Genomic DNA, 24,291 nt, shown 5'->3' on the forward strand with positions numbered 1-24,291 from the left:
GCTGCGCACTCGCAATAATGTGCCAGTGGTGCAACTTGTAAAAAGAGGCAGACATCTGGGCTGTTGCACCCACATTCACCCGTAATAATAATATCTGGGGTTAAACGTCCCAAAACCACGATATGATTATGAGAGACGCCGTAGTGGAGGGCTTCGGAAATTTCGACCACCTGGGGTTCCTTAAATCTTAGTACACGGGCCTGAAACATTTTCGCCTCCATCGAAAATGCAGCCGCCGCGGCCGGGATTCAATCCCGCGACCTTCGGGTGAGCAGTCGAGCGCCATAACCACTAGACCACCGTGGCGGGGCCACATTCACCCATAAAAAATCGCGATTTATTGATTGCGCAGAGAGCCGATTGTTGAAGAATATTTCAGTGCAAAACAAGCCCTACAAGTCGCCGGCTGTAAACCCCGCTACAGTGTACTCTAACCCCGCCCTCCGCCGGCGACCGCCATTTTGCCATGGCGCGTGTGACGTCATGTGCAGCACGGAACGGAGCCGTCGTCTTCTGCCAAAGTTTCAGCCGCTGCAAATCGTTCAATTTCACTTCCAAGCTGAAGAAAGCTAAAATATTTCGATATCACGTGCAGCTGAACACGGAACAATATCGCCTGCCGCAATGCAGACGCCTGCACAGCTAGCTGCTTGTTACGCATGGAGGAAAGAAAAACAAGCCAACTCGCTTTGAAGCCAGCAGTGTCGGCCCAACACGTGACCTTTTGCGTCAAGATCACGCAAGAAATGAGGTTTGCCGAGACTTCGGGTATGGCACCCGGTAGCTTTTAATCGAAGTGCGCTTGTTCTATAGTGCCTAGAATATACTTACTAGTGTGCCGACCGCGGGCGTCGCGGTGGCACGGAGAATGATGCCTTCCACCGGCGGCCACCAGACGGCAATAGCCCTAGGGACCATGCTAGGTTACATCCGAAAGATAACAGCCGATTCGTTTAAAAAGGTCACCCAGGGGATTCCCCCGGTGAGTAAAAGTACGCAAAGGAGTGCAGCTGACGAAGATGTAGTACTAGAGAATTTCAATTGGAAGAAGGCCGAAGGAAAAATTCCTAAGCGCACTACTCCGGGCTTAGATGGGGTTCCTGTCAGCCTCATTAACGAACTCGGACATAACACTAAAGAAGCACTGCTGAAAGCCGTAGAAAAGTGCTTACAGGAGAGGGAAATACCAGACAGTTGGCGAAAAAGTAGAATGAACTTAATCTATAAAGGCAGGGGAGAAAACGATAACATTCGCTCGTATAGACCGCTAACCATTACATCGGTGCTATGTATACAGGTTGGCGATGCAGGCAGTAAAATTAAAAATAGAAGAGTGGGTAGAACAAAATGATATTTTGGGAGAACTTCAGAATGGATTTCGAATCGACAGGCGGTTAGACGATAATCTGTTTGTTCTTACCCAGTGTATAGAAATATCGAAAATAGAAAACAGGCCCTTATACGTAGCTTATCTAGATATCACCGAGGCGTATGACAACGTTAATCAGGAAATTTTATGGGATATATTGACAGAAGTGGGCATAGGGGACGACTGTATACAGCTTTTGAGGGAAATATACTGAGAAAATACAGTTTGTAAGTAGCAAGGACAGCGTTGAAATTAGCAAGGGGCTGAGACAGGGATGTCCTTTGTCCCCGCTGTTATTCATGCTGTACATGGTGAGGATGGAAAAAGCGCTAGAAGGTAGCAACATTGGATTTAATTTGTCACACAAACAGGTCGGCACGATGGTTGAGCAGAAGCTTCCAGCTCTATTTTATGCTGATGATATTGTCTTATTTGCGGACAGTCAAGATGATATACAGCGACTGGCAGATATATGCGGAAGGGAATGTGAGGCTCTAGGACTAGGATTTAGTGCAACAAAATGTGGATTGATGGTATTCAATCATCACGAAGACCATGCGGTCTTCATACAGGGCCAAAAAATACCGAGGGTAAGCGAGTACAAGTACCTCGGAGTATGGGTAAATGAGGGGGATAGATATATGGAGGTACAAGAGAAAGCATCGGTAGCAAAGGGAAAGAGGAATGCTGCAATTATGAAGCACAGAGCTTTATGGTACGAGGTGCTTCGAGGGCTGTGGAAGGGTGTGATGGTCCCGGGGCTTACATTTGGGAACTCAGTGGTTTGCATGAAGTCAGAGGTACAATCAGAAATGGATGTAAATCAAAGGACGGTGGGTCGCCTCGTGTTGGGCGCTCACGGGAAGACGACAAATGAGGCTGTAAAGGGTGATATGGGATGGACAGGCTTTGAAGTGAGGGAAGCTCAGAGCAAAATGAGATTCGAAGAGAGGCTGAGGAAAATGAAGAAGAGTAGATGGGCAGAGAAGGTTTTCAGGTATTTGTATAGGAAAAGCGTTGACACGCAGTGGAGAAAAAGAACTAGGAGGCTCACCAGTAAATATACGGCTAGCAGTGCGGGCGATATGGCAACAAGGAGCATTAAGCGGAAGGTCAGAGAGGCGGAGAGGACTTATTGGAAGACAGCGATGGAAAAGAAGCCGGCTCTGAGTAACTACCGAAAGGGAAAAAACGAAATAAGGAGGGAAAGGTTTTATGATAATTCAAGGGGAAGCGCTTTACTGTTTGAAGCAAGGTCGGGCTGCCTTAGAACGCGAAGTTATAAAGCGAAATTCAGTAACGAAGACGAACAATGTACATGCTGCGGGGGAACTAAGGAAACGATGGAACTGTTAAGCGGTTTATTGGACGGGACTCGGCGACAATTCGCTATGGCGACAGTCCAGGCCAAAGCACGGGCTCCGAGAGCGAGCGGCGTTTACAAGAGGACGACCCACTAGGAGCCGCTGGAGAACGCAGCCGTTTAACAGTACCAATTGCTTCGCCACAATTACCCCGGGTACGAAAAGGGAGCCGTCCGGCGACCTAACAGCTCGTCACTATGAGTGGGTCATAGTAGACCTTGAGGCGCTCCACGTTGACTATGTCGCGCCCTCGACGGCGCATGTCCGAAGCTGGTTCGATGGGTTCGATCAAGTAGTTGACCGGGGATGTGCGCTCGACGACCCGGTATGGGCCTTCGTATTTCGGCAGCAGTTTTGAAGAGAGGCCACTTGCAGTGGTAGGGACCGAGAGCCATACGAGCGCTCCAGGGAGGAACGTGGGCTCAGAAGTGGTGGTGCCGTCGCGAATGCTCTTCTGCAGCTCTTGTTCCTGCGTCGTAAATGTCTTGGCAAGCTCGCGACACTCTTCAGCAAGCCTGGCTGTGTCAGAAATAGGCGCACACTCAGATGGATCCGGCTTGTATGGAAGTATCGTGTCGATGGTGTGCGACGGGTGCCTTCCGTACAGTAAGAAAAAGGGTGAAAAACCAGTAGTGCTCTGAGGGGCGGTATTATAGGCGTAGGTGACGAAGGGCAGAATGGCATCCCAATTGGTGTGATCAGCGGCGACGTACATTGACAGCATGTCGCCGAGCGTGCGGTTAAAGCGTTCAGTTAGGCCATTCGTCTGCGGGTGGTAAGCAGTAGTTTTGCGGTGAACAGCATGGCACTCTTTCAGAATGGCTTCCACGACTTCCGATAAGAAGACACGGCCTCGATCGCTGAGAAGCTCTTGGGGTGGACCGTGACGCAGTATGAATCTGTGTAGTAGGAAGGAGGCAACATCGCGCGCTGTAGCCGCTGGGAGGGCGGCGGTTTCGGCGTATCGCGTTAGATGGTCAACAGCGACGATGGCCCAGCGGTTACCAGCCGAAGTCAGAGGAAGGGGTCCATACAAATCGATGCCCACGCGCCCAAACGGACGATTAGGGCAAGGTAATGGTTGTAGACCTGCTGGCGACACGTGCGTTGCAGGTTTTCGGCGTTGGCAATCGAGGCAGGAGCGAACGAACTTCTGCACGTAGCGGTACATCCCACGCCAGAAGTATCGTTGTCGTATGCGGTGGTAAGTTTTGGATACCCAGAGTGCGCGCATTGCGGGTCAGAGTGGAAGGCTTCGCATATTTCAGAACGCAGACTGCGGGGTATTACTAGTAGCCACTGGCGGCCGTCGGCGTTGTAATTGCGTCGGTGCAGGAGGTCGTCACGAACGGCGAAATGGTGGGCTTGACGACGCAACGCGCGAGTGGATGGTGTTGCCGACGGATCAGTGAGCAAGTCGATCAGCGAGGTGATCCATTTATCCTTGCGCTGTTCGGTAGCGATGGTGCGAACGTTGATTGAAGCAACAGCCATGTGAGATACTGAGCAGGGGGCATTGTCGTCAGGCAAGGGAGAGCGCGAGAGGGCGTCGGCGTCAGCATGCTGGCGTTCGTTGCGGTACAGCACGCGGATGTCGTAGTCCTGCAGGCGAAGTGCCCAGCGGGCGAGACGGCCTGAGGGATCCTTCAATGACGACAGCCAGCATAGTGCATGATGGTCGGTGACGACATCAAATGGGCGACCATACAAATAAGGTTGAAACTTTGTAAGGGCCCATATGATCGCCAGGCACTCTTTTTCCGTGACTGAGTAATTGGTCTCGGCTCTGGTAAGCGTACGGCTTGCGTATGCCACGACATATTCGGGGAACCCTGGTTTGCGCTGCGCAAGGACAGCGCCGAGGCCTACACCGCTGGCGTCCGTGTGTACCTTCGTTGGGGCCGTAGGATCGTAGTGGCGTAGGATGGGAGGAGACGTCAACAAACGACGGAGCTTTGCGAACGCGTCGTCACACTCGGACGACCACGAATTTAGGGGTCCGTTACATCCAAGGAGCTTCGTCAGCGGGCGATATGATGGTGGCAAAGTTTCGTATGAAGCGTCGAAAGTACGAACACAGTCCTACGAAACTGCGCAGTTCTTTTACGGTCGTAGGTTTGGGAAATTCGGCCACGGCCCGAAGCTTGGCCGGATCAGGAAGGATTCCGTCCTTGGAGACGACGTAGCCGAGGATTGTCAGCTGCCGTGCTGCAAATCGGCACTTCTTCAGATTCAGTTGGAGGCCGGCGTTGCGCAAACGCGTCAAAACATGCCGCAGACGTTGGAGATGCGTGGAGAAGTCCGGAGCGAAAACCACGACGTCGTCGAGGTAACACAAGCACGTGTGCCATTTCAAGTTGCGCAGAACGGTGTCCATCATGCGCTCGAACGTCGCGGGCGCATTACACAGACCAAACGGCATGACGTTGAACTCGTACAAGCCGTCGGGCGTGACAAAGGCTGTCTTCGGTCGAGCGTCATCCGCCATGGGTACTTGCCAGTACCCCGAGCGCAAATCAAGAGACGAAAAGAATTCGGCTCCTTGCAGGCTGTCAATCGCGTCATCGATTCGCGGCAGCGGATAAACATCCTTGCGAGTGATCTTGTTGAGCCGCCGGTAGTCCACACAGAACCGCACGGAACCGTCCTTCTTCGCAACGAGAACAACGGGAGAGGCCCATGGGCTGTCCGAGGGTCGAATAACGTCGCGTCGAAGCATATCGTCCACTTGCTCGTTAATGACCCGGCGTTCTGCGGGAGACACGCGATATGGACGTTGCCGCAGTGGTGGTTGGGCGCCGGTGTCGATGCGATGCGTAACAGCGGAAGTGCGGCCGAGAGAAGTTTGCCCGACATCGAAAGAAGAACGAAATTCTTCCAGCAGGCACAGAAGTTGGGAACGCTGGACCGATGTGAGGTCGTCAGCAATGGAGGACCTAAGCACATCAGCAGGTGACGAATCGGACGCGGAAACAGCACTGAGCGTACCGGAACTGGGACAGTGCGTGTCATCGGGTGCGTCCATAACTTGTGCGTCTTCGAGGGGTTCCACTCTGCCAAGACATTCCCCTCGCACCAACGTAACAATGTATGGAGATGGGTTGTTAACAAAAATAGCGGTGCTGCCCTGAGTGACTTGGACGGTCGCGAAAGGTACCAGTAAGCCTCTCCTTGTGCAAACGTGGTCAGATGGCGAAATGAGCGCAATGGTGTCGGAGAGACCGGCGCAGTCGACTGACACAGCCGTCGACGAGTTTGGAGGCACTTTGGTATCGTCTTTGACGAGGATCTTGCTCGATACCGATGAAGTGTCTGCCGGCGTCAGATCTGAGAACGGGGAGAGTTCGATTTCGGCTTGTGCGCAATGAATTACGGCGTCGTGGCGGGAGAGAAAATCCCATCCCAGGATGACGTCGTGAGAGCATGCAGCAATTATAATGAACTCGACGTCGTACAAAACGTCCTGAATGACGACGCGAGCTGTGCATATTGCTGTAGGATGGCGACAGTCCAGGCCAAAGCACGGGCTCCGAGAGCGAGCGGCGTTTACAAGAGGACGACCCACTAGGAGCCGCTGGAGAACGCAGCCGTTTAACAGTACCAATTGCTTCGCCACAGGACATGTACTGATTGAATGTGGCGATATTCACCCAGGTATACTTGTGGGCACGAGTCTACAGGAAGCATTGGGTTTTACGGACAACAATGGAAAGCTGAACACGTCCGCGATAGAAATAAGTAAGATACGGTTAGAGTATTGGTGGCAGAAGAGTAGAGATAAAGTACAAAAATAAATAATGGGGAAAAAAAATAAGAGACAGACCGTGAATTTATAATTTTCTTGGTATAATAAGATAGATTTAATCAATGTAGATAAGGTATTAGGCCAGCATGAAACAAGGAAGTTTTTTTTCTTTTTTCTTCGAGCATGGTGGCAGACATGTCACCGCCCCGTTATAAAGGGGACGCTCATAGCATCCATCCATCCATGCTATGCCGAGCGGCGTCTCTAGCCGACGCGCGCGCTTGTGAGAGACGCGGACGGGCTGTCCCAGCCAGTTTTGCGCTGCGGAACGTTGGTTGGGGTGCAAAGAGTAATCGAAGGAATGTGATTTCGTAGCACAAACAAGCGATCGTACGCGCAGTTATCATTAATACGCTGCGCGATACCGGCTGTTTCTTCGAAAAATACTATTTTATGAGACACATGACCACAAATGCTAAATTCACGGCAATTTGTAGCTAATTACCATACATTTACTAATGATCTGTTTATTTACCTAAGGACACATATTTTACTAATTATCTATGTAATCGCCTAACGACGCTCAGTGTAGCAATTATTGAAGTTTTTCTCACAAACGACAGCCGCCAGAGTTAGTCTTCGATTTGTGTTCTTTATATTATTCTCCCACTCGGCTAAACTTGATTAAATTTCTGTGTGCACAGGAGCGCTGAATAATGAGACCCGCTCGTTGTTTGAGCGGTCACTCGTACAATATGAAACAAAACAGGTGCTGTCTTTACGCCTTGTTTTCTGCGACCACATCGCGGTTCTGTGAACAGAAACAAGTGCTAAGTGCGCGCACAGAAAAGAAACCTAGCAATGACATACGGAGACACTGCAGCTACTGGCTCGAAAGCGACAACGCCCTATAAGTTTACAGCAACGGAATATTTCTTAACTCCGTGATTACAACCGACTGCGCTTACGAACGGGCACGGCGGCTACATAAAAAAAAACAGGTAGCGGACGTGGAACGGGCATCCGAAGCGCAATTGAGCGACGCGCGTGCAACGCGCGCGCTTGGCTTGATGCGCCGCTCGGTTGCTCGGTTAGCAAGGTCCCTAAGAGTGTCGCCTAAGAGTGTGGCGTCCGGTGGAAGGCATCACCGTCGGTGCCAGCGTCTACCATTGGAAACGCTTGGCGGTCGGCACACTAGTAGTAAGTATATTCTAGGCACTATACTTGTTCGGCGCAGACCGGCCGACTCACAGAGGACGTTCAAAAACGGAACTCCACTGGTAGTACTAAAACCTACCCGCGTGCTCTGACGTTTTGATCACGTGTTGGGCCGACACGGTGGGCTTCAATCGCGTGACGTCATGCCCCCTCCTTTGTTTTTCCTTCCTCCATGTTGTTACGTCACGGCTCGCGAGTGCACCAGTGTTGCCTGACTCTCGGGCCGCTCGCGCGTTTATAAAAATATTCGATTATAAATTAGGTGCTCGACCAAATGCGCTAACATTTCGCCAGCTTATTTGTGAATGCACAAGGATTAATCCACATAACACAGATTATGATCGAAAATTGGGTGAAAATGAAACAGGTTCATCGCCAGATATAAATTTTTCACCGACGCGATGCCACTTCTGAAGAGGCGATTGAAATTAGAATCGCAGGCAGCGACAATGTCCGAGGCATCAATGTGTTTTGTGCACATACGCGTGCACATCGATTCAAATTTGGAATCACCACGGTCTAGCAGCGGTAGGGGCCACTTTCATATCTTGTGCTGCTCCTTGCAACTCGGTAAACCCAACGCGCCTTTTGGTGTTCTTTCGTAAACGGAAGGCCCGCCGGTACGCAAAACGTGTTCGGCATCGTCGTCCCACACCCACACTTGAGATGCCTCAACAAATAACGCAGCAAATGCACAGAAAGCACAACAACCATCAGCACGTGTCGCACCGCGCAAGCGTTTCGGCACGCGAACAATTGGTACAGTGGCGCCGCGTTGTGGCAGCTTTGCGTTGCGTTGCGGAAGCTGCCCCATAGGGTGACGGCGAAGTTTCGTGACCGTAAGAAGTATTAAAGGGGCCCTGCAACACTTTTTCAGCATGGTCAGAAAATGCTGCCGATCGGTAGTCTAGGCTCCCGATAACACGCAAGCCAAACATTATAGTGCAGCACGCGGCCTGGGATTTACAATAAATTCGCAGTCAGCTAAAAAGCGCTTCCTCTTCTCTCGACAAAAAATTATGCTTAGAGCGTCACAGGCAGTTTCCACGCCATTGGCTGATTTGAACATGGCGCGCTCGGTAGTTACCGCGGCCGCCACGAAAGGCCGCCACTCGACCGCGCGCGCGCGCGCACGATCGCACTGAAATACGCCACGCGTTCGAAGAAAAAAAAAAATTCGGCAGATCCCACGTACCGTGGGAATCGATGTCATGCGAAGCATGCGCATGAAGGTGACTGTGTCGCAATTTTTCACATTAAGCGAAAAGTTACGGAATGACGCTAGAGAAATGTGCAAAGCGTATACGCAGACACATATTTTGAAGAGTCGCACTGTGTTATGTAACCAGTTATTTACAGTTGCTTAACGATGCCAGCAGCAACATAGGTGTTACCAACACCAGACGCAGTAAGTTTATATCTAGTGCTTATATTCTTGAATACTGGATAGCGCGAATGAGAATAGCAGAATGAAGGAACACAGATGCACAGGACAGGCACTACTCGCAACTACGCTTTATTCAGGAAAATTTCCCTAGATATATACATAGCCGAGTGGCACGCGCATGGGCACTGCATGTACGTTGCCGTCACGGTTGCAGTTGTTAGAGTTTCGTTACACTTGTTATGCTTATACTTATCAGTTATGACGGAGAACGCACGCACGTTTCACGAACCCGTGTGCATGTGTGGAAGGGGTTCTTGGCAGTTCTTGAATAAGGTCATCATCGCCGCGATCAGTGAGCACCAGCAGCTGGACAGGACTTGTTATCGGATTCGTTTGTCATCGCGGCTATGAATGGTCTAAGTGTACTGAAGTGCGAGGTACAGTGAAACCTCGGTGATACGAATCTCACGGGACCACCAAAAATATTCGTATCATCCGAAATTCGTATCACCGGAAAGCATGGAAAATTCGCATGCGACAAAAGAAACCTGGCGTACCTTTTCCCGTTTATTGTTTTTCAGGGCCGCAGCAACGTGAGGAAGAACCCTGAATGATTGTCAGTTAAGTTTTTAGATGCCTGAAATCATACCAGCACTCGTAAATATACGGTCCGTACACGCGTATTTAATTAATGAACAAGGTGAGTTGTGACCCGCCACAGCAGTAGCCCGTTCGAAATGTTAGTATGCTTTTTTACATGACACCGGAGTACTGCAGGGAAAGTAAGAAGCGCTTTGACGCGATGGATCAAGGCCACAAAATTACAGAACCACGGTCCTGTGTTATGATTTTGTTATCGAGTAGGGGTTGGGGAGATTTACTACCGTGCCCGCACAAGTGCGACATCAACGGTCGCGCATGTTGACGTTGTGAGGCCTGACTCCTTCGCCAAGACCGTCGTCGCCTTCTTTCAGTCCTCGTCCACCTTTAGAAAAGTGCTTTTCTTACACCGTGATTCTGACGATTTGGCGGTGCGGCGCGCATGCCCACGCTTGCGTTCCCGCGCTCGCACGTGCTTGGCGCGTCTTCCACGACAGCGCGGACAGCCCTTCTTCGTACCTGGGCGGTAGCGTACGTTCGTATCAAAAGTCGCTGGGTGAAAATCGGTTCGCAACAACCGTACTCCATTACATTGCAGGCCAATGGGCCTTGGCCGGGACCAACGAAACATTCGTATCACCCCGAAATTCGTATGAGCTGTGTTCGTATCACCGACGTTTCACCGTACAGCAGAGCTTGTGGAAACCGCGGATGGCTTTTACGAAGAAATGATCTACGATGCCTCCTGTCCTGGACGTGGCACCGAGGTCTTGTGATGCCCTGTTCACATCCAAGCCGCCTTTCATGCCGTCTAAGAACCAGGCGTTGTTGTGTTTCGATCAATCAATGCTGAAGCCACTGGTAATCATGAGGGGCATGGTCCTCTCGGCAGAGTTATTGTAGGAAGCATTCCCCCCGGTTTTTGCGTAACCCACGTGGTCGACGTTGTGGACCACGTGGACGAGTGGATGGTAGCCCAGAGTCTTCCAGGGGTGGTCTGTCTTCAGTTCCCTAACTTTCCTTGCGTCGGCCGCTGTGGTGTTGTGGTTACGGTGCTCGGCTGCTAACCCGAAGGTCGCGGGTTCGATCCCGGCCGCGGCGGTCGCATTTCGATGGAGGCAAAATGCTAGCGGCCCGTGTACTGTGTGATGAGAGTGCACGCGTTCAGAATACCAGACGGTCAAAATTTCCGGAGCCCTTCTCTACGGCGTCTCATAATCATATCGTGGTTTTGGGACGTAAAACCCCAACAATTACTATTATTACCATTTTCCTTCCGTGTCAATGGGTATGTTCGCGGTTACTGCGTTGATCGAGACTGTTATCACCTGTGGCACATACCCGCATAACATGAACTCTGGTATGCGGGTATGTGCCACACGTGACTGAGAGAAAGGGTTTCATGATGTAAGCGACAGGTATTTTGCGTTATTCATGTCATCACCTGTGAATCGTGTTTGTCATACAGTCATCCTATGCTATGCGAACTTTGGTATATTACAACCTATGGAGACGACCGGGAGAGCGCCCAGACGTAGGCGGCTAGATAGATAGATAGATAGATAGATACGTAGATAGAAACGCCCAAAGTGCCTGAGGTTTGCTAAGAAATACTTCGCATTTAAAAAGAAAATGTGCTCAAGTCAGGAGGTGCGCGTGACGTACCTTCTTCCCCCGTGCCATCCCCCCCCCCCTCTCTGCTTAGCTTCCAGCGCTTTCGTCGGGGCGAGAGAAAAGAGAAAGCAATCACAGCGTGCGACAAATCTTTGTAACTCCGCTCGTACTGAACAGATTCAAAAATTTTTTTGCGGCGTTCGATTCGTGAGGCAATAAGTTCTTTTAGTGAAGTCATTTCATGGCTACTTGGAAAATTGTTGCAGGGCCCCCTTAAAAGACTCTGATATTACCCTCATATCGATTAATTAGTTTTTAAGTTTAAAGGCTTGTTATACGGTCTTATATGCGATAAGAGTAGTAACTTTTAAATGTAACCTATTTTACCGGATATCACTAGCATCCTACTGAAATTTATATCCTGCTACTATCTACAGTTGCTTCCACTTTTTACTACGAACCAAAGAAGTGACATTCACACATGCCTTGTTCCAAGCTTTAAAAAATATTGTGCAGGTTAGTTGGGCCATGACAAATACGCTTATTTTTCTTTATAATATGTGGTATTACTATTATCCGACCAAGTCACTATTCACTTTGAATTTGTTTCAAACCTAAAATTTACTATTCACACATCTCTACATAATACGTAAATTTTCTCTCCAACTTTTTCTCTCAACAAAGATAAAAAAGTGTTGCATGTTCCAGTGGCACTGCCACATTACAGAGTTCTTATTTCTTTTTCATGATTACGCTCAAAGGGACCCTGAAACGGTTTTGACGATTTTGTACGAACACATTGGGCCGGTAGAGCAAGTCGTAAGGATCATTTACAGACCGATTTAAGCTATGTGCGCAAACTGTGTAATTTATTACAAGGTTTTAAAGCTGCGAATCGCCACCGATCACTGTGATCCCCGCCCACTTCTAGTGCGTGTTGCACTGGAATGGAAGCGCGACGTCACGTGGGCGGCTGATCTTATTGGAAATGTTCAGTCCACGTCACTGAACCTCCTGTGGGCAACGAGCGTGTTACAACTAAAGCCCCTATGCGTGCTCTGTGTTGACGTGATCTCGAGGTTTCTTTTCTTGGACAAAATAAATTGCCCTAGCCGTGTTGTGTACCACATATCTAACAATTGGTGACTTGTAGCTGCGACATCGTGCAATGTTTGTGAGGCATCTGGCGAACGGAATCCTTCAGCTCGTCGCTGCAATGAGCGTCGTGCTCTCGCTATCCGTTCAACGCCATGATCCACATGTCTGCGGCTGTAACTTCACCCCTGAAGACACAACCACATTGCCAGGGTTTACGCTTATCGGTGATCGTTCTCGAACTCTTTTTGTTTGTCCGCATGCTTTTGCAGGTTGTCGCCGTACAGGAGAATAAAATAAGATCGACTGGTAGTGTGACGGCACCTGTCGGAGCAAATATTAACCACTCCGCCAGCGGCGTGCTGCCGGGCACACTGGGCCTCCGAGATTACACGCAACCTGTCGGCGCGCAATATCGGAGGCAATGACTGGGCGAAGCTCAAACCATCGAGTGCGCTTATGACAGCGCTGCGATCGCCGGCGATGCCAGCGTGTCTGTGAGTTGAGGGTGAAAGGCAGGGTGAGGAGGGTGTATATATATATAATTGTCCGTAGTGGCCTTGGTAGACGGTGCGTCGCTTAATTTCTGGTACGTGCGAATGATTTAGGGATGCTCTTGCCTAAACGCTGACAAAACTTCAAAAAACAGTTTCAGGGTCCCTTTAAGCTACTCTTATAAACACCTTTGCAATACCAAATGAGGCAAGCCTCTCAAAATGTTGACTCTGCAATCAAACATCCAAGTCAAGTATTACTGCTATGCATTCAGAAGAGCATATGCAAACTTGCAAGCCTCATCCTACGATTGCTTAAAAATACCAGTCACCTCTTTTGATGTGCATCGTTCACAGGCAGTTGCCATTTCAATTTATACAAATTTTCTTGTTGTAGCACAATGTCCACTTCCCAACACACTTTGCATCCTAGAGCTGTATTTAATATTAGAGGCAAGCCCGCTATCTTCTTACTCTAGGCTTGCCACTAATTAGGCAAAAGAGTGAATATGTTACTTACGTTTGCACCATAGTTCAAAACTAAGGGAGGAGGAGCTTTGCCTTCAAAAGTGGGGAGGGGGGGTTACTTGATAGGAATTCTACAGTACAGTGACTTTTTTCTAATTTGTACCAAGGTTCAATTCAAAATCTCACATAAACATATGGCCAATTGAAATTTCAGTGAGTTATGTGAAATAGTATTTTCCTGTTTCATTAATTCATTGCAACATTTAAAAAAACAGTATAATAACCCCTTGCTTGTTCTTTCAGTACAAGAGAAACGCATCATGGAAGACACCTCATTATTACTTAAGTGCAGATTCTGCTATTAGCACGATTACCTGCAAACTGAACAGAATAAAAGACATCTGTTCAAAAGATAAAGGGCAGCCTTGCTTCACTACTCTGTGAAATTCCACTGGTTCTTCGCATTTCCAGCTTTCTCATATAATTTCTATTCTGTTTTCCCTCTACATCTCCCTCGGCAGCTACATCATATATGTCCTTGTGCTTAAGAATATCCCAAAACCTGTCTACAATTTCATAAGCACCTTTACAGGGCCCCTGAACAACTCTAGAACTTGAAGGCAAAACAGTGGTTTGTTTCTCGCCTTTGCTTCCCTCACAAGTGGTGCTATGTTCTCCTCACTGCTTACTTCTTCAAAAAACACATGAATACTACATTCGCACTGATCATCAAGTAGGCGCCTTTTTGCTACAGGCTGTTGCAGTCGTAAGTGCAGGGAAAAAAATTGGGGGACCCTTAAGCTTCGCCTTTAAGAGTTGAACGCAATAGCGTAATCCGGCCCCTAGTGAGCACTTCAACTACTATAGTCGGGTACAACTTTAGAAAAAAGCGGCATTTGCACCTCAAAGGCGGATGCACACGCGCTTCCACCAATGGGCGCGCGCTCTAGACTGACGTCACGAGCCGGACGGCCGGTGCCTCCGCTCAAGGAGAAGAAGCGGGACTATTTCTTTGCCGCGGAGGCAATCGGCTGCCGCGCTTCGGTCATATGGGCGGGGCCTCTCCTTTTTTCTAAAGTTGTACCCGACTATAAGTGCATACTTATTAATGTGTGTTGTTACACACACGCACACACATGCGCGATGTATCTATGGTAATGGTACAGGTTTTCGAGCTAAAGCACTTCCCTGTGCTAGAGTCGAGACATGTTTCTCACAATGCCTCACAGATGGCAGTACATTATCTAATGTACTGCCATTCCTGTCCTTACGGACAGGAATGCAAAAGCCGTTGCCACCACAAGGACAAGGCTCCAACAGTGGTGGAAGTGGTGCCAGAAGTGAACTCTTTCGTGCCTTCGTTCTTTTTTTTCTTTCTTTTTGTCGTTCTTTTTCTTTCCTTTTTTTTCTTCATACCCAGGCTAGAACACACCATATGTGTCCACCCGCTACAAAGGGCAAAGCCACAAATCATCATCATCATCATTTGCTGTTTGCTTGATATTTTTTCCGTTAGATGGACATAGTTGTCCATTTTTGGAGCTGTTTGCAAATCCGTGTGTTTTTAGCGGCGATGGGTGCACTATCACGGCTTATTTCAAAGCATGGCGTACGTCGCACAAAAAACTTAGTTTGATGGCCTCGCCAATGCGCCTACATATCGCCGAATGGGCTCATTTTCGTCGTAACACCTGCCGAACAAAATGCGTTCAGGAGACTTCTTCCACTACGTGGCATTTATGTAGTGTTTTTTTTCCGAAGCAGTTGCAAGTAACATCGTGGCTTTATGGTAGGACACCTGCTTGCCACGCAAACGGCCCAGGTTCAGGGGCGTAGCCGGGGGGGGGGTTGGGGGGGTTCAACCCCCCCTCCCAAAATTTTTCAGTTTTGCTTGCGTATATATACACGCACACATACAAACGCACGCACGAACATACATAAAGTATGGTTGAACCCCCCCCCCCCCCCGAAAAAAATTTCTGGCTACGCCCCTGCCCAGGTTCGATACTCAATGACACCGAAGATTTTTACTGTTTATTTTATTTGCATCTTTCTCGATTTTTCGGTCACGGACGATTTTTCGCTCACAAGCGACGCCATCACTGACGTCGGCGGCGAAACGTTTCTGCAAAACGAGCTCTCTGACGCTATCGCGTTAAAACCCACTATATAAATTGAAATCAAATGACTTGACACAACAGCAAAGCACTGTAGCTGACAAATCAGGACTGATATCCCTCATATATCTGTATATATACCAATCAGCAGCTTGTACACTGGAGACATCACTATGTGTGAAGAAAAAAAACAAACACAGGACAAGCCCATAAAAAAAAGATAGCTCTCTTAATTACTGAAGGTTTTTTTCAGGTGTCTTTTAATATCTAGAAAATCTATCCATAAAGGTTTAGTTTCAGCTACTGAAACCTCTGTGCCCTAAGTTAAAAATTTATTGTTCTCCAAGCACCTGCCTGGTTTGAACACTATCTTTACTAGGGTAGTGGTGCCATCTGGTGTTGAAGAAAGATATTAAAGTTAGCATGGTTATGACAAATCGTGGTTAGGGTCGGGCAAAGCAGCACATCTTCATGTCCAGTAGGAACAATGAAAAAGAAGTCATATGGATACAGCCATGGCAGCATATGATTGCCACTAATTACGCTACGAGGAGACACTTCAAAAGTATTCATTAAAATTTCAGAAAAGTTTCAGCCCAGTACTATATGCAGGACTAAACTTGGAAGATAACAAACCAGAGAAAAAGTTAAGGACCACACAGCATGCGATCGAATGAAAAATGATGAAATGGAAAACGATGGAATGAAAAATGAAAATGGAATAAGCTTGCACAAGACAGGACAAATTGGAGAGTAGAGAAGCCTTCATCCTGCAGTAGACAAAGAGCAGGTTGAGAAAGATGATGATGAAAAATATTTGTGACCAGAAACATTTAAATACCACAAAGATGCCATATTATTTTATATAAAAGGTGTTCAGGGAACAGTCAAGTATAGATGTAAAGATCCCTTTTCATTACATTATCTATAGATTAAGGCAAATATGTATAGGGCACAAAGAAATTACCTTGCACAAGACTTATCTGTGTGCATATTCCTTCTTATAAGTGACAGCTTGAATTAGTAGCGTATGTATAAAAGCCTAAATTAAAGAAACCATGACAAGGTCATCTGACTGTTCTCAGTTTGTCAGTGTAACTGGAAGTATACGAGGCCATAATATCTGGCTATACACACAAAGAGAAAGCTGGGCTCTCGGCACACATTTTAAAGAAAAATTTAAATTCGAAATTGTTGTCTCCTCTCCCACCGACAGCGACTAATTAACTTGTGGAAGCCAAGAAGCATAGGGCTATTGCTACGTCGTCCATTCAGAAACATTCTGAAACCTCCTGTGCATCGTGCCACTCTTTTTACACTGCTCTGTTCTTGCTCTGCTCCGTTCTTGCTCAAATTAAGCAGAAAGCTTGCATTTTATTGTTGCTATCATTAAACTTAACACTCCAGATTAGAAAAAATACAAACTTGCATATGAAAAAAAAAAAAACTATCAGCTGCAAAGGTGGGACTTGCAAAGAGTGCGTCACCGCCTGATGGCAGTTGCAGTAAACAAGTGCTCACAGAGCATAGCTGCACAGGCGAAGTGGTTCATTCATTTCGTCTGCTTTCGCTCATGATCTCAAAGTGACGTCACTTAACATCGTGGTTTAGCTCCAAGAAAGACAGACACATGTGAGAGACAGGACTGACATCAATGGGGCTAGCAGTTTTTTGCTGACGACACAAAACGTTCTGACCAATATATCACTAACAGGTTCGCTGCAAGATTTAATTTGACATTCACTACAATGTGGCACGCACACATGCAGCTGCTCAGCAGGTACTCTCATGTTTGTACACACATTGTTTTGCGCCAGCACTGTATGCAAGTACACCGCTTAGGCTCCAGCTGTGCTGACTGGGCAAAAGCAGGAAAGTGCAACTACTTGGCTTCGTTGCTTTTGGAATGCACTTCATCTCTGGAGGCCATTCTAACCTTCCACATGCAGACTAAGCATGCACTGTCAATAGCAGGCCAGCATACAATGGCAATGGTGCAAGCAAATCATTGATATGATTGAAAAAATAGTAAGGCTGTGGGTTGTGTATGTGATTTCTCGTGCGAGCAAATCAGTTCAACGAAAATTCATATGATGGAAGATTCATTCACTCTTATATGGGTAAAAGAATGTCTGAAGTATGGTTCTCTTATTTGTCAAACGAGTGTGGGCATATCTAACAGGATCAAGCGTTCTCCCTTCACGTCTCCACTCCGGCAAATATTGACTGTATTGAATTGGTACAAACCATATACATTGTGACAGCAACATGAAGCTGTCGCACATATCCCACATTAGTGGGTTAAAGATAAATAAATTCCACGAGGAAATAAAGTTACCTTGGAGAGTTTGTGCTGTACTTGCTGTCGGCTACGGATTGTGACACACTTCCTTGCCGCCTTTTCCTATGCGATTTCTTCTTGCTCGACTTTCGTGTAGACGAATGACTCAGAGATGTAGACGGTGGATGAGTTACCTTGAAAACGAATACATGCAAATCAGGCGACATATAGGAGTATATTTTGTTGCAGAGTTCACACAAGTCACAAGATTGCAAATGAGAAAGAAAGAAAAAACTGACTCGAAACTGTGCACATTTGCGTGAGAATAAGTACTAAATGCTCAGTAACAGAACACTTTTACTGACGAGGTAACGTTAACTGTAAACGTGAAGTAGGCAGTCTATATGTTATGTAGTATATTTTCTTGAAACAGCAAAAGGAAGGAGAACCGAGTTCAGAATTATATCATATTACACAACCCAAATATCTAAAACGGCGGTGCACTGCACGGCCCGCATTTGACAGCTTGGTTACTAGGGTATTCTAGTAACTTGGTACTAGACTAGCAATCCGACGCGGTCGTAAAGTGGCCTGACAAAACAGAAAATGCCTCGGTATCGCAGAACCACTATAAGACCTGCGTATGGTGAGAAGGCGGATGAAGGAGCTGTTGTGTCTCTTCCAAATTCTGGAAGTCGTTGCCGCCGCCACCAGCACTCGATGTCGTTTGTGGTGCCTTCTCGGGAGCATCGCCCATAATCTGCATCGCACAAATGAGAAAGACCGAAACTCGTACAGCAGAGGTTTTCAGTGGCTTTTTCAAAACGATCATAATTCAACACTAACCGTATTTGTTACTTGGAAGGAATAAGGTGCGATTCGCACGTTTGTAATCCTATGGCTCCAATCAGTGGTTACCTCGACATGACACGCTTACTTGAGTGCTGCCCCATTAAGCGGTTGTGACATCGTTATTTTTCGTGGGCCATAGCACACGGGGACTATACATATGACATTGGGTGATCAAACACAACAGAATCCACAGCCTCCGCTGTAGAGTTCCCGGCGTGTTATCTACGACGGTGTGGGAGATAAGGAACCCACGCCCTCTCACTAAACGTACACAGCTAAGCGCTGGATTTTTATCTAATTAGAAAGCTGAAGATTTCAGCGATTTTTACTTTATTTTGGACATAGTAATGGTAGCGCTATTCTAGCGCGGCGATACCGCGCGGCCATGCGGCGACAAAACCGAAACCATAACAACCATAATAACAACCTACTCTACATATTCTTGCTTTACGTTTTGAATCTTGATATCCTTCTTTTAATAATTTTATAAACTGGTTACGACAACAAATGACTCAGTTAAACGTGCAAGAAACGCAAGAAGTATTGCAAGAAACTGGGCGCTGCGCGGCCTACTGGGCCTGAGAGTAGATGCATTGTATCCCGTGATTCGTTGCGTGTGTTAGGAGGCGCGAGGCGAGGGCGCGAGTTCAGATACAAATTTCAAACTTTTGATAACGGGCGGGACGGCGGGATTCCTTCACTGGCGTGGGTGCTGCTAGCTTAGTCTGCCTAGTCATTAAGGTGACGTTTTCGAATCACGGGCCGCTTCTGTAAATATTTACTATCAGGTTGGTACTTCTAAGATTTTGTCGCGAGTCTTGCGCGTCGATGGTGACCAGTTGACTACTTCGTATGTTAACTGTTTGTCGTTCGCGCAGTGCTAACCATGTATTGGATGTATTATTAATAGTGCAACAGTATTTCCTACTGGGCTATGTTGCGTAACGTTGTCAACATGATTACATTGTGCTATGCTTCCTTTCTTCGTGTATGAACCAACTAAACAGCCATGCCGAAAGTTTCCCGAAATTTTGAATGTCCGTTACAAATGTTATGTACTACTTGTTTCGTTCTTTCTTAACCCCGTGTTGTTTGTGCCGGCACAGTCAGAGTGCCACGAGTAGCTACTATGTAGCTCTTTTGTCTTTCAGCGTTTTTGCCTGTGTGGCCCGTTCGTTTCCAAAGCTCTGTTCAAGGTGCTGCTGTAGTAGCACTCTTGCTATTTAAAAAAAAAAAAAAAGGCAGTGACGTTGACGAACGTCATATCTTGGGTTGACTGATGCCCCATTAAGCTCAGCAATTGCAACTGTATTGCATGATTTTTTTTTTAATTTTTTAATAGCCTTGCGGGCCGCTCCACACTGAGTGGGTGTTTTCGTTTTTGCAGACGACCATGGCACCGACAGCATCAAAACTTTCATTGGTTGCCCAGTTCGACGATTTCTGCAGAAGAGTCATCACAACTGACACCACGACAGAAGGTTTGGCTTATTTCGCGAGTGGCCTTTGTTCTCTTGAGGGTATATTCAGCCGGCATTTTACCTTCTCAGCTGAGAAGGTAAAATGCCGGCACAATGTCTGACATTGTGCTAGCATCGCGCCAGGATCGTTTTCAGTGGGATTTTTTGTTTGTTTTTGTTTTTTTTACTAAGGGTAAACACGGTATCATTATTTAACATAATATGCGCTCGGCACCTGTTATTTGCGTGACAGTAGCGTAGATTTGAAATGAAATGAAATCTTTATTTCTCAGGAGAGAGTGGACGCAAGGGTAAAAGCCACATGCAGCGGCTTGAGCAAAACCCCATTGCGCCCCACATGGCAGTTTGGCGAGAACACAGATTAACTTTGACAAGTGTACAAATTTCTAATAACTTTACATCACATTTTGATTTTGAAAATGCACAGTACAAAAATATAAACAGCAGAGATCAGCGAAAAATATATGTAAAAACTAGGAACAATGTGAATGTTTTTGCTAACATTTTATAATTTAACAACAACAACACAATGTGAAGAGAATAATAAACATAGTGAAACACCATCCAAGTAGGTGCACCAAAAAAACTTGCACTGCCAAAGCCAGCGTCGACAGCGGCAGGCGCTAACGTGACCACCGCTGCCACCAACTTCATACTCTGACAGTTGTTTGAGAGCTGTAATGTTAATATTGGAATATAGCCATTCGGGACAAGCCGATAGCAGAACATCTCGCGTAGCATGCCGAGTGCCAGCCAAATATCCACTCACTTTTCTTTATGTTATGTCTTGAATTTTCAGTCGTTTTCTGATTCACGAATAGTGTTTTATTATTTTTTTTATGCACTTGCACATCAATACATTTTGTTGTACTGTAGCTTAAGAGTTGTGAAAATACTGGTTTGACTGCGGCAACCTAAATGTAAGTGTATTCTGGTCTGGTGGTTAATCCGGTGCAGTCAGTCAATGGCTCACTGTGCAGAGATGGTGAAATATGGGTTCATTAAAGAGGAGGCCAACTTTTGGGCTTTTTGGCAGTGCATGGGGATGGCATTAATTAATGGTCATCAGTAACCATGTGGATATTCTTGTTTTTCGGTCAATAGAATTGCCCCTTCAAGAGAATGTAAGTGTGTGCCGCTCGTTGTAAGTTTTCTTTTTTCTCCTTTCAGAGCGTTTTTTAGAGTTTGTGAGAAACCAGGAAGAGTGTCGCAAGCGTTGGCATACCTCAGCTGTCGAGAATGTCGAGCTGAAAAAAGTTGTTGCGTCCCAGAGTGCAACCATCATGGAGCTCGAGAGAAAGCTGACCAATACGAAGTAAACTTTTTTTGGCTGTGTTACCTACTTGATATGAAGCGGACAAACTGTGCATTGAGCATGCACTGTAATGTAGCTGTTTAGATCCAAAATGTTAGTTATGGAACTTGCTTATTCCCACCCTACTATGAGCTATTGTTGCCTGTGCTGCAATTGACGATGTCCGAGCTGTCAGTTGGATTCAGTGAAGTTGAAAGCTGGGCGAGTTGTTGATTGATCATCACACCATATAGGTGAAGTATCGCACTTTGACAAGGACAAAAGTCAGTAGTGAGCGTCGTGCGATTCTCGTCGCTTTTGTTCTTGTCGAAGTGCGCTACTTCACCTATACGGTATGATATTAATGCGATTTTGCATGCTGGAAGTCCCAGGTTGTCTGCTGTGCACATACAAGGTTGTGTTGTTTGCATTGAGTGGGCACGTGTTTCCATTGTGGTGGATCACTGGTTAGTGTCCTGTTGCTGAGCATCGGTTTATTCACGGCTATTCGTGTCAAAGTGCTTACTTGCTTGAATTGAAGTGTACATTAAACACACTATGCACTTAAAATTAATATACTTTCTAATGTATCCTGTAAGCATAATATTAACAAACATAAATATAATGGAATTTTAACTAAAATTGCTACCTAAGTCACTGGTGTATGGAGCAGAAGTCTGCCAAACATCTCAAACGGTGATGGTATGCTTAGTGAAGACAATGGATTCTATCGGGCAGTTTACAGAAAAGGTAATCCAAATAAAAGATGTTGCAGTGGAGTTTACATCGAGAGGACTTCATTGGGCAAGTAATGATCTCTTGAGAGAAACAGAGCTCCAAAGAGTAGGTAGGATTTCGCAATCATCTGGATGTTACTGCCACTTTGTTTTCATTGCTAGGAACAGAATACAGATGATACCCTTGTTACCTGTGAAGAGGAGATAGTTGAAAATATTTTCACTCAGTACCTCCGTCAATGTTACAAAGGGGAAGCGTAAGGCATGGAGGTGCCAACGGCTTGGCACTTTTTCCTCGTCTCCCTTTGCGTGCAGTCTTTTCCGAATGCTTTGTAATAATATCGGTAAACTTTGTTATGACGACATGCACGTTACTGTTCTGGACCAGACAGCAATTGATGCAGCTAAAAATATGCAGCACTGTTTACAGGGGTGCAACAGCTGCGTCAATTTGATACAATTCCTTATTTTTGCGCCAAGCTGAGCCAAAACCGTGAAATTTGTTGAAATTGCACCACGCTGCGTCAAAATGCCCGACCAGCCTCAAAATTTTCTCACTTGCGCAAATTTTAGCGAGAAATGGAGGCTGCGTTGGTCATCTGCAGTGTGGGCATGTGCAGGTGCTGTACTTTCTTTGATGACAGTAGATTGAACGTCGAGATGCGTGCATTGGCATAGCGCACCATGTCGACGGGTCAGGTCAAACAATGCATTTGGGATTGGTAAAACGCTGCCGGGTGTAATTTTCTGAGCCTTGTCAGGGAACAGCCTGCCGGTGTCATTGGCAGGCTGGAATCCCGCGAAAGAAAAAAAAGAAAAATTAGTTTCACTGCAAGGACGAAGCAATGAATGCGATAGCAAGAAATTGTACTGTTATACGAAGTGAGGCTGGCAGCAAACTCTTTTGTATCCGATCTCGTGTAACTCTACAAAACATTGGTGTAAGAGAATACGGCCGCTCCAGGGAAAAATGCTCTTTATGCACAGTGTCTTCGCATTGAGAGCGCAGCACGTTGAAGGGTATATGAGCTGCCTGCTGATGGCTGCCGAGATAGCGTGCGCCAGCGATCACGACCGCGCCCTTAGAATTGAAGTTCAAAGTTGCTGCTCGAGCGACACCCCCCCACCCCTCTCACGTCTTTTCATGCTCATTCAAGACGAGCGGGGTGTTTCCTCTCTGCTTCAACGGCAGGCCTCCCGAGCGGAGTGGTGTACGTTATCGCATGCACCCTTCGAGTGACGAAGATGGGCTGGCTTGTTTGATCTCTGCTTCAGCCGCGTTTGTCACCTGCACTTGCACGCTTTTACCCGCGATAGAACATGCTATGCATGGGGGGATGCTGTTAATTCGGACTTTATACGGGACATGACAGTAAAAACTAGAGCTGTGCGAATAGCAAAATTTTGGGTGCGAAGCGAATTCGAATATTGAAGTATGAGTGCGAATCGAATATTTTTCGAATATTTCTGGAATATTTCTAGAATATTTTTCGAATACTTCGAAGCAAAATTGCAGAAAAATAAGTTAGAGAAGATTCCTAAGCATATTTTTATGAGATAGCAATATGAAAGTGTTTCTTTTCGCTAGATTGATGATGCATTTGTGGGGTGGTGTTTCATAGTTGTCTTATCAAGAATGAGGCAAGGTAGGGGCCAAATTGTATTTATGTACATGATTTGGTGCAACCAAAGTGTTGCCGACAATACTTTACACGAGATAGGCAAAGATGCCATTTCCTCAGCCTCTCCTCCTCATTCAACTTCTGTGGAAGCCCAACTGATGTGGTGGACAAGGGGGTGCTCTCTTCAAGTCCGGAGTTCCAAATCTGCCTCGTAGATGTCGATATATAAGAACATATGAAATTTTGGATGCTAAATAGCTTCGGCTTCCGATTTTTCGGACTTCCTGCCCAAATTTCAGGTCCAAAACTGCATTAATTGAGCCCTCACCTCTGCCACATCTTTCATATCCATGTTGGAACCAGCGTTTTCTTGAGTTAGTACATTTGCAACCGTAGCAGAGCTTGAAAGGCAGCTTTGCCGCAATACTGGGTGTGATGAGGGGAAGCATATTGAAAACCTAGGGACCACTTCCAGTCGGACGTTGTGTCTTGGCAAAGTTCGACCGTAACGGAGCTTGTTGAAAGGCAGCTTTGCCGCAATACGAGAGTGTAA

At 46.8% G+C, this 24,291-nt stretch overlaps 2 protein-coding genes across 2 annotated transcripts in view; one reads left to right on the top strand and one right to left on the bottom strand.

The window, feature by feature from the left end:
• Positions 1-18,889, bottom strand: part of LOC119399369 (uncharacterized) — a 36,201-nt gene extending 17,312 nt beyond the window's left edge. The window contains exons 1-3 of the mRNA XM_037666191.2: positions 18,599-18,889; positions 18,390-18,512; positions 17,810-17,946 (exon numbers count right to left, since the gene is read on the bottom strand). Coding sequence (XP_037522119.1) covers positions 17,810-17,946; positions 18,390-18,509 — 257 coding nt within the window. The 5' untranslated portion in view covers positions 18,510-18,512; positions 18,599-18,889. The remainder of the gene's footprint in view (positions 1-17,809; positions 17,947-18,389; positions 18,513-18,598) is intronic.
• Positions 18,890-19,213: 324 nt separating this feature from the next.
• Positions 19,214-24,291, top strand: part of LOC119399383 (rac GTPase-activating protein 1) — a 53,338-nt gene continuing 48,260 nt past the window's right edge. Inside the window, exons 1-3 of the mRNA XM_037666206.2 lie at positions 19,214-19,392; positions 19,992-20,085; positions 21,256-21,400. Coding sequence (XP_037522134.1) covers positions 19,998-20,085; positions 21,256-21,400 — 233 coding nt within the window. The 5' untranslated portion in view covers positions 19,214-19,392; positions 19,992-19,997. The remainder of the gene's footprint in view (positions 19,393-19,991; positions 20,086-21,255; positions 21,401-24,291) is intronic.

The sequence above is a fragment of the Rhipicephalus sanguineus genome, chromosome 1, assembly GCF_013339695.2.
Source record: "Rhipicephalus sanguineus isolate Rsan-2018 chromosome 1, BIME_Rsan_1.4, whole genome shotgun sequence".
Lineage (NCBI taxonomy): Eukaryota > Metazoa > Arthropoda > Arachnida > Ixodida > Ixodidae > Rhipicephalus > Rhipicephalus sanguineus.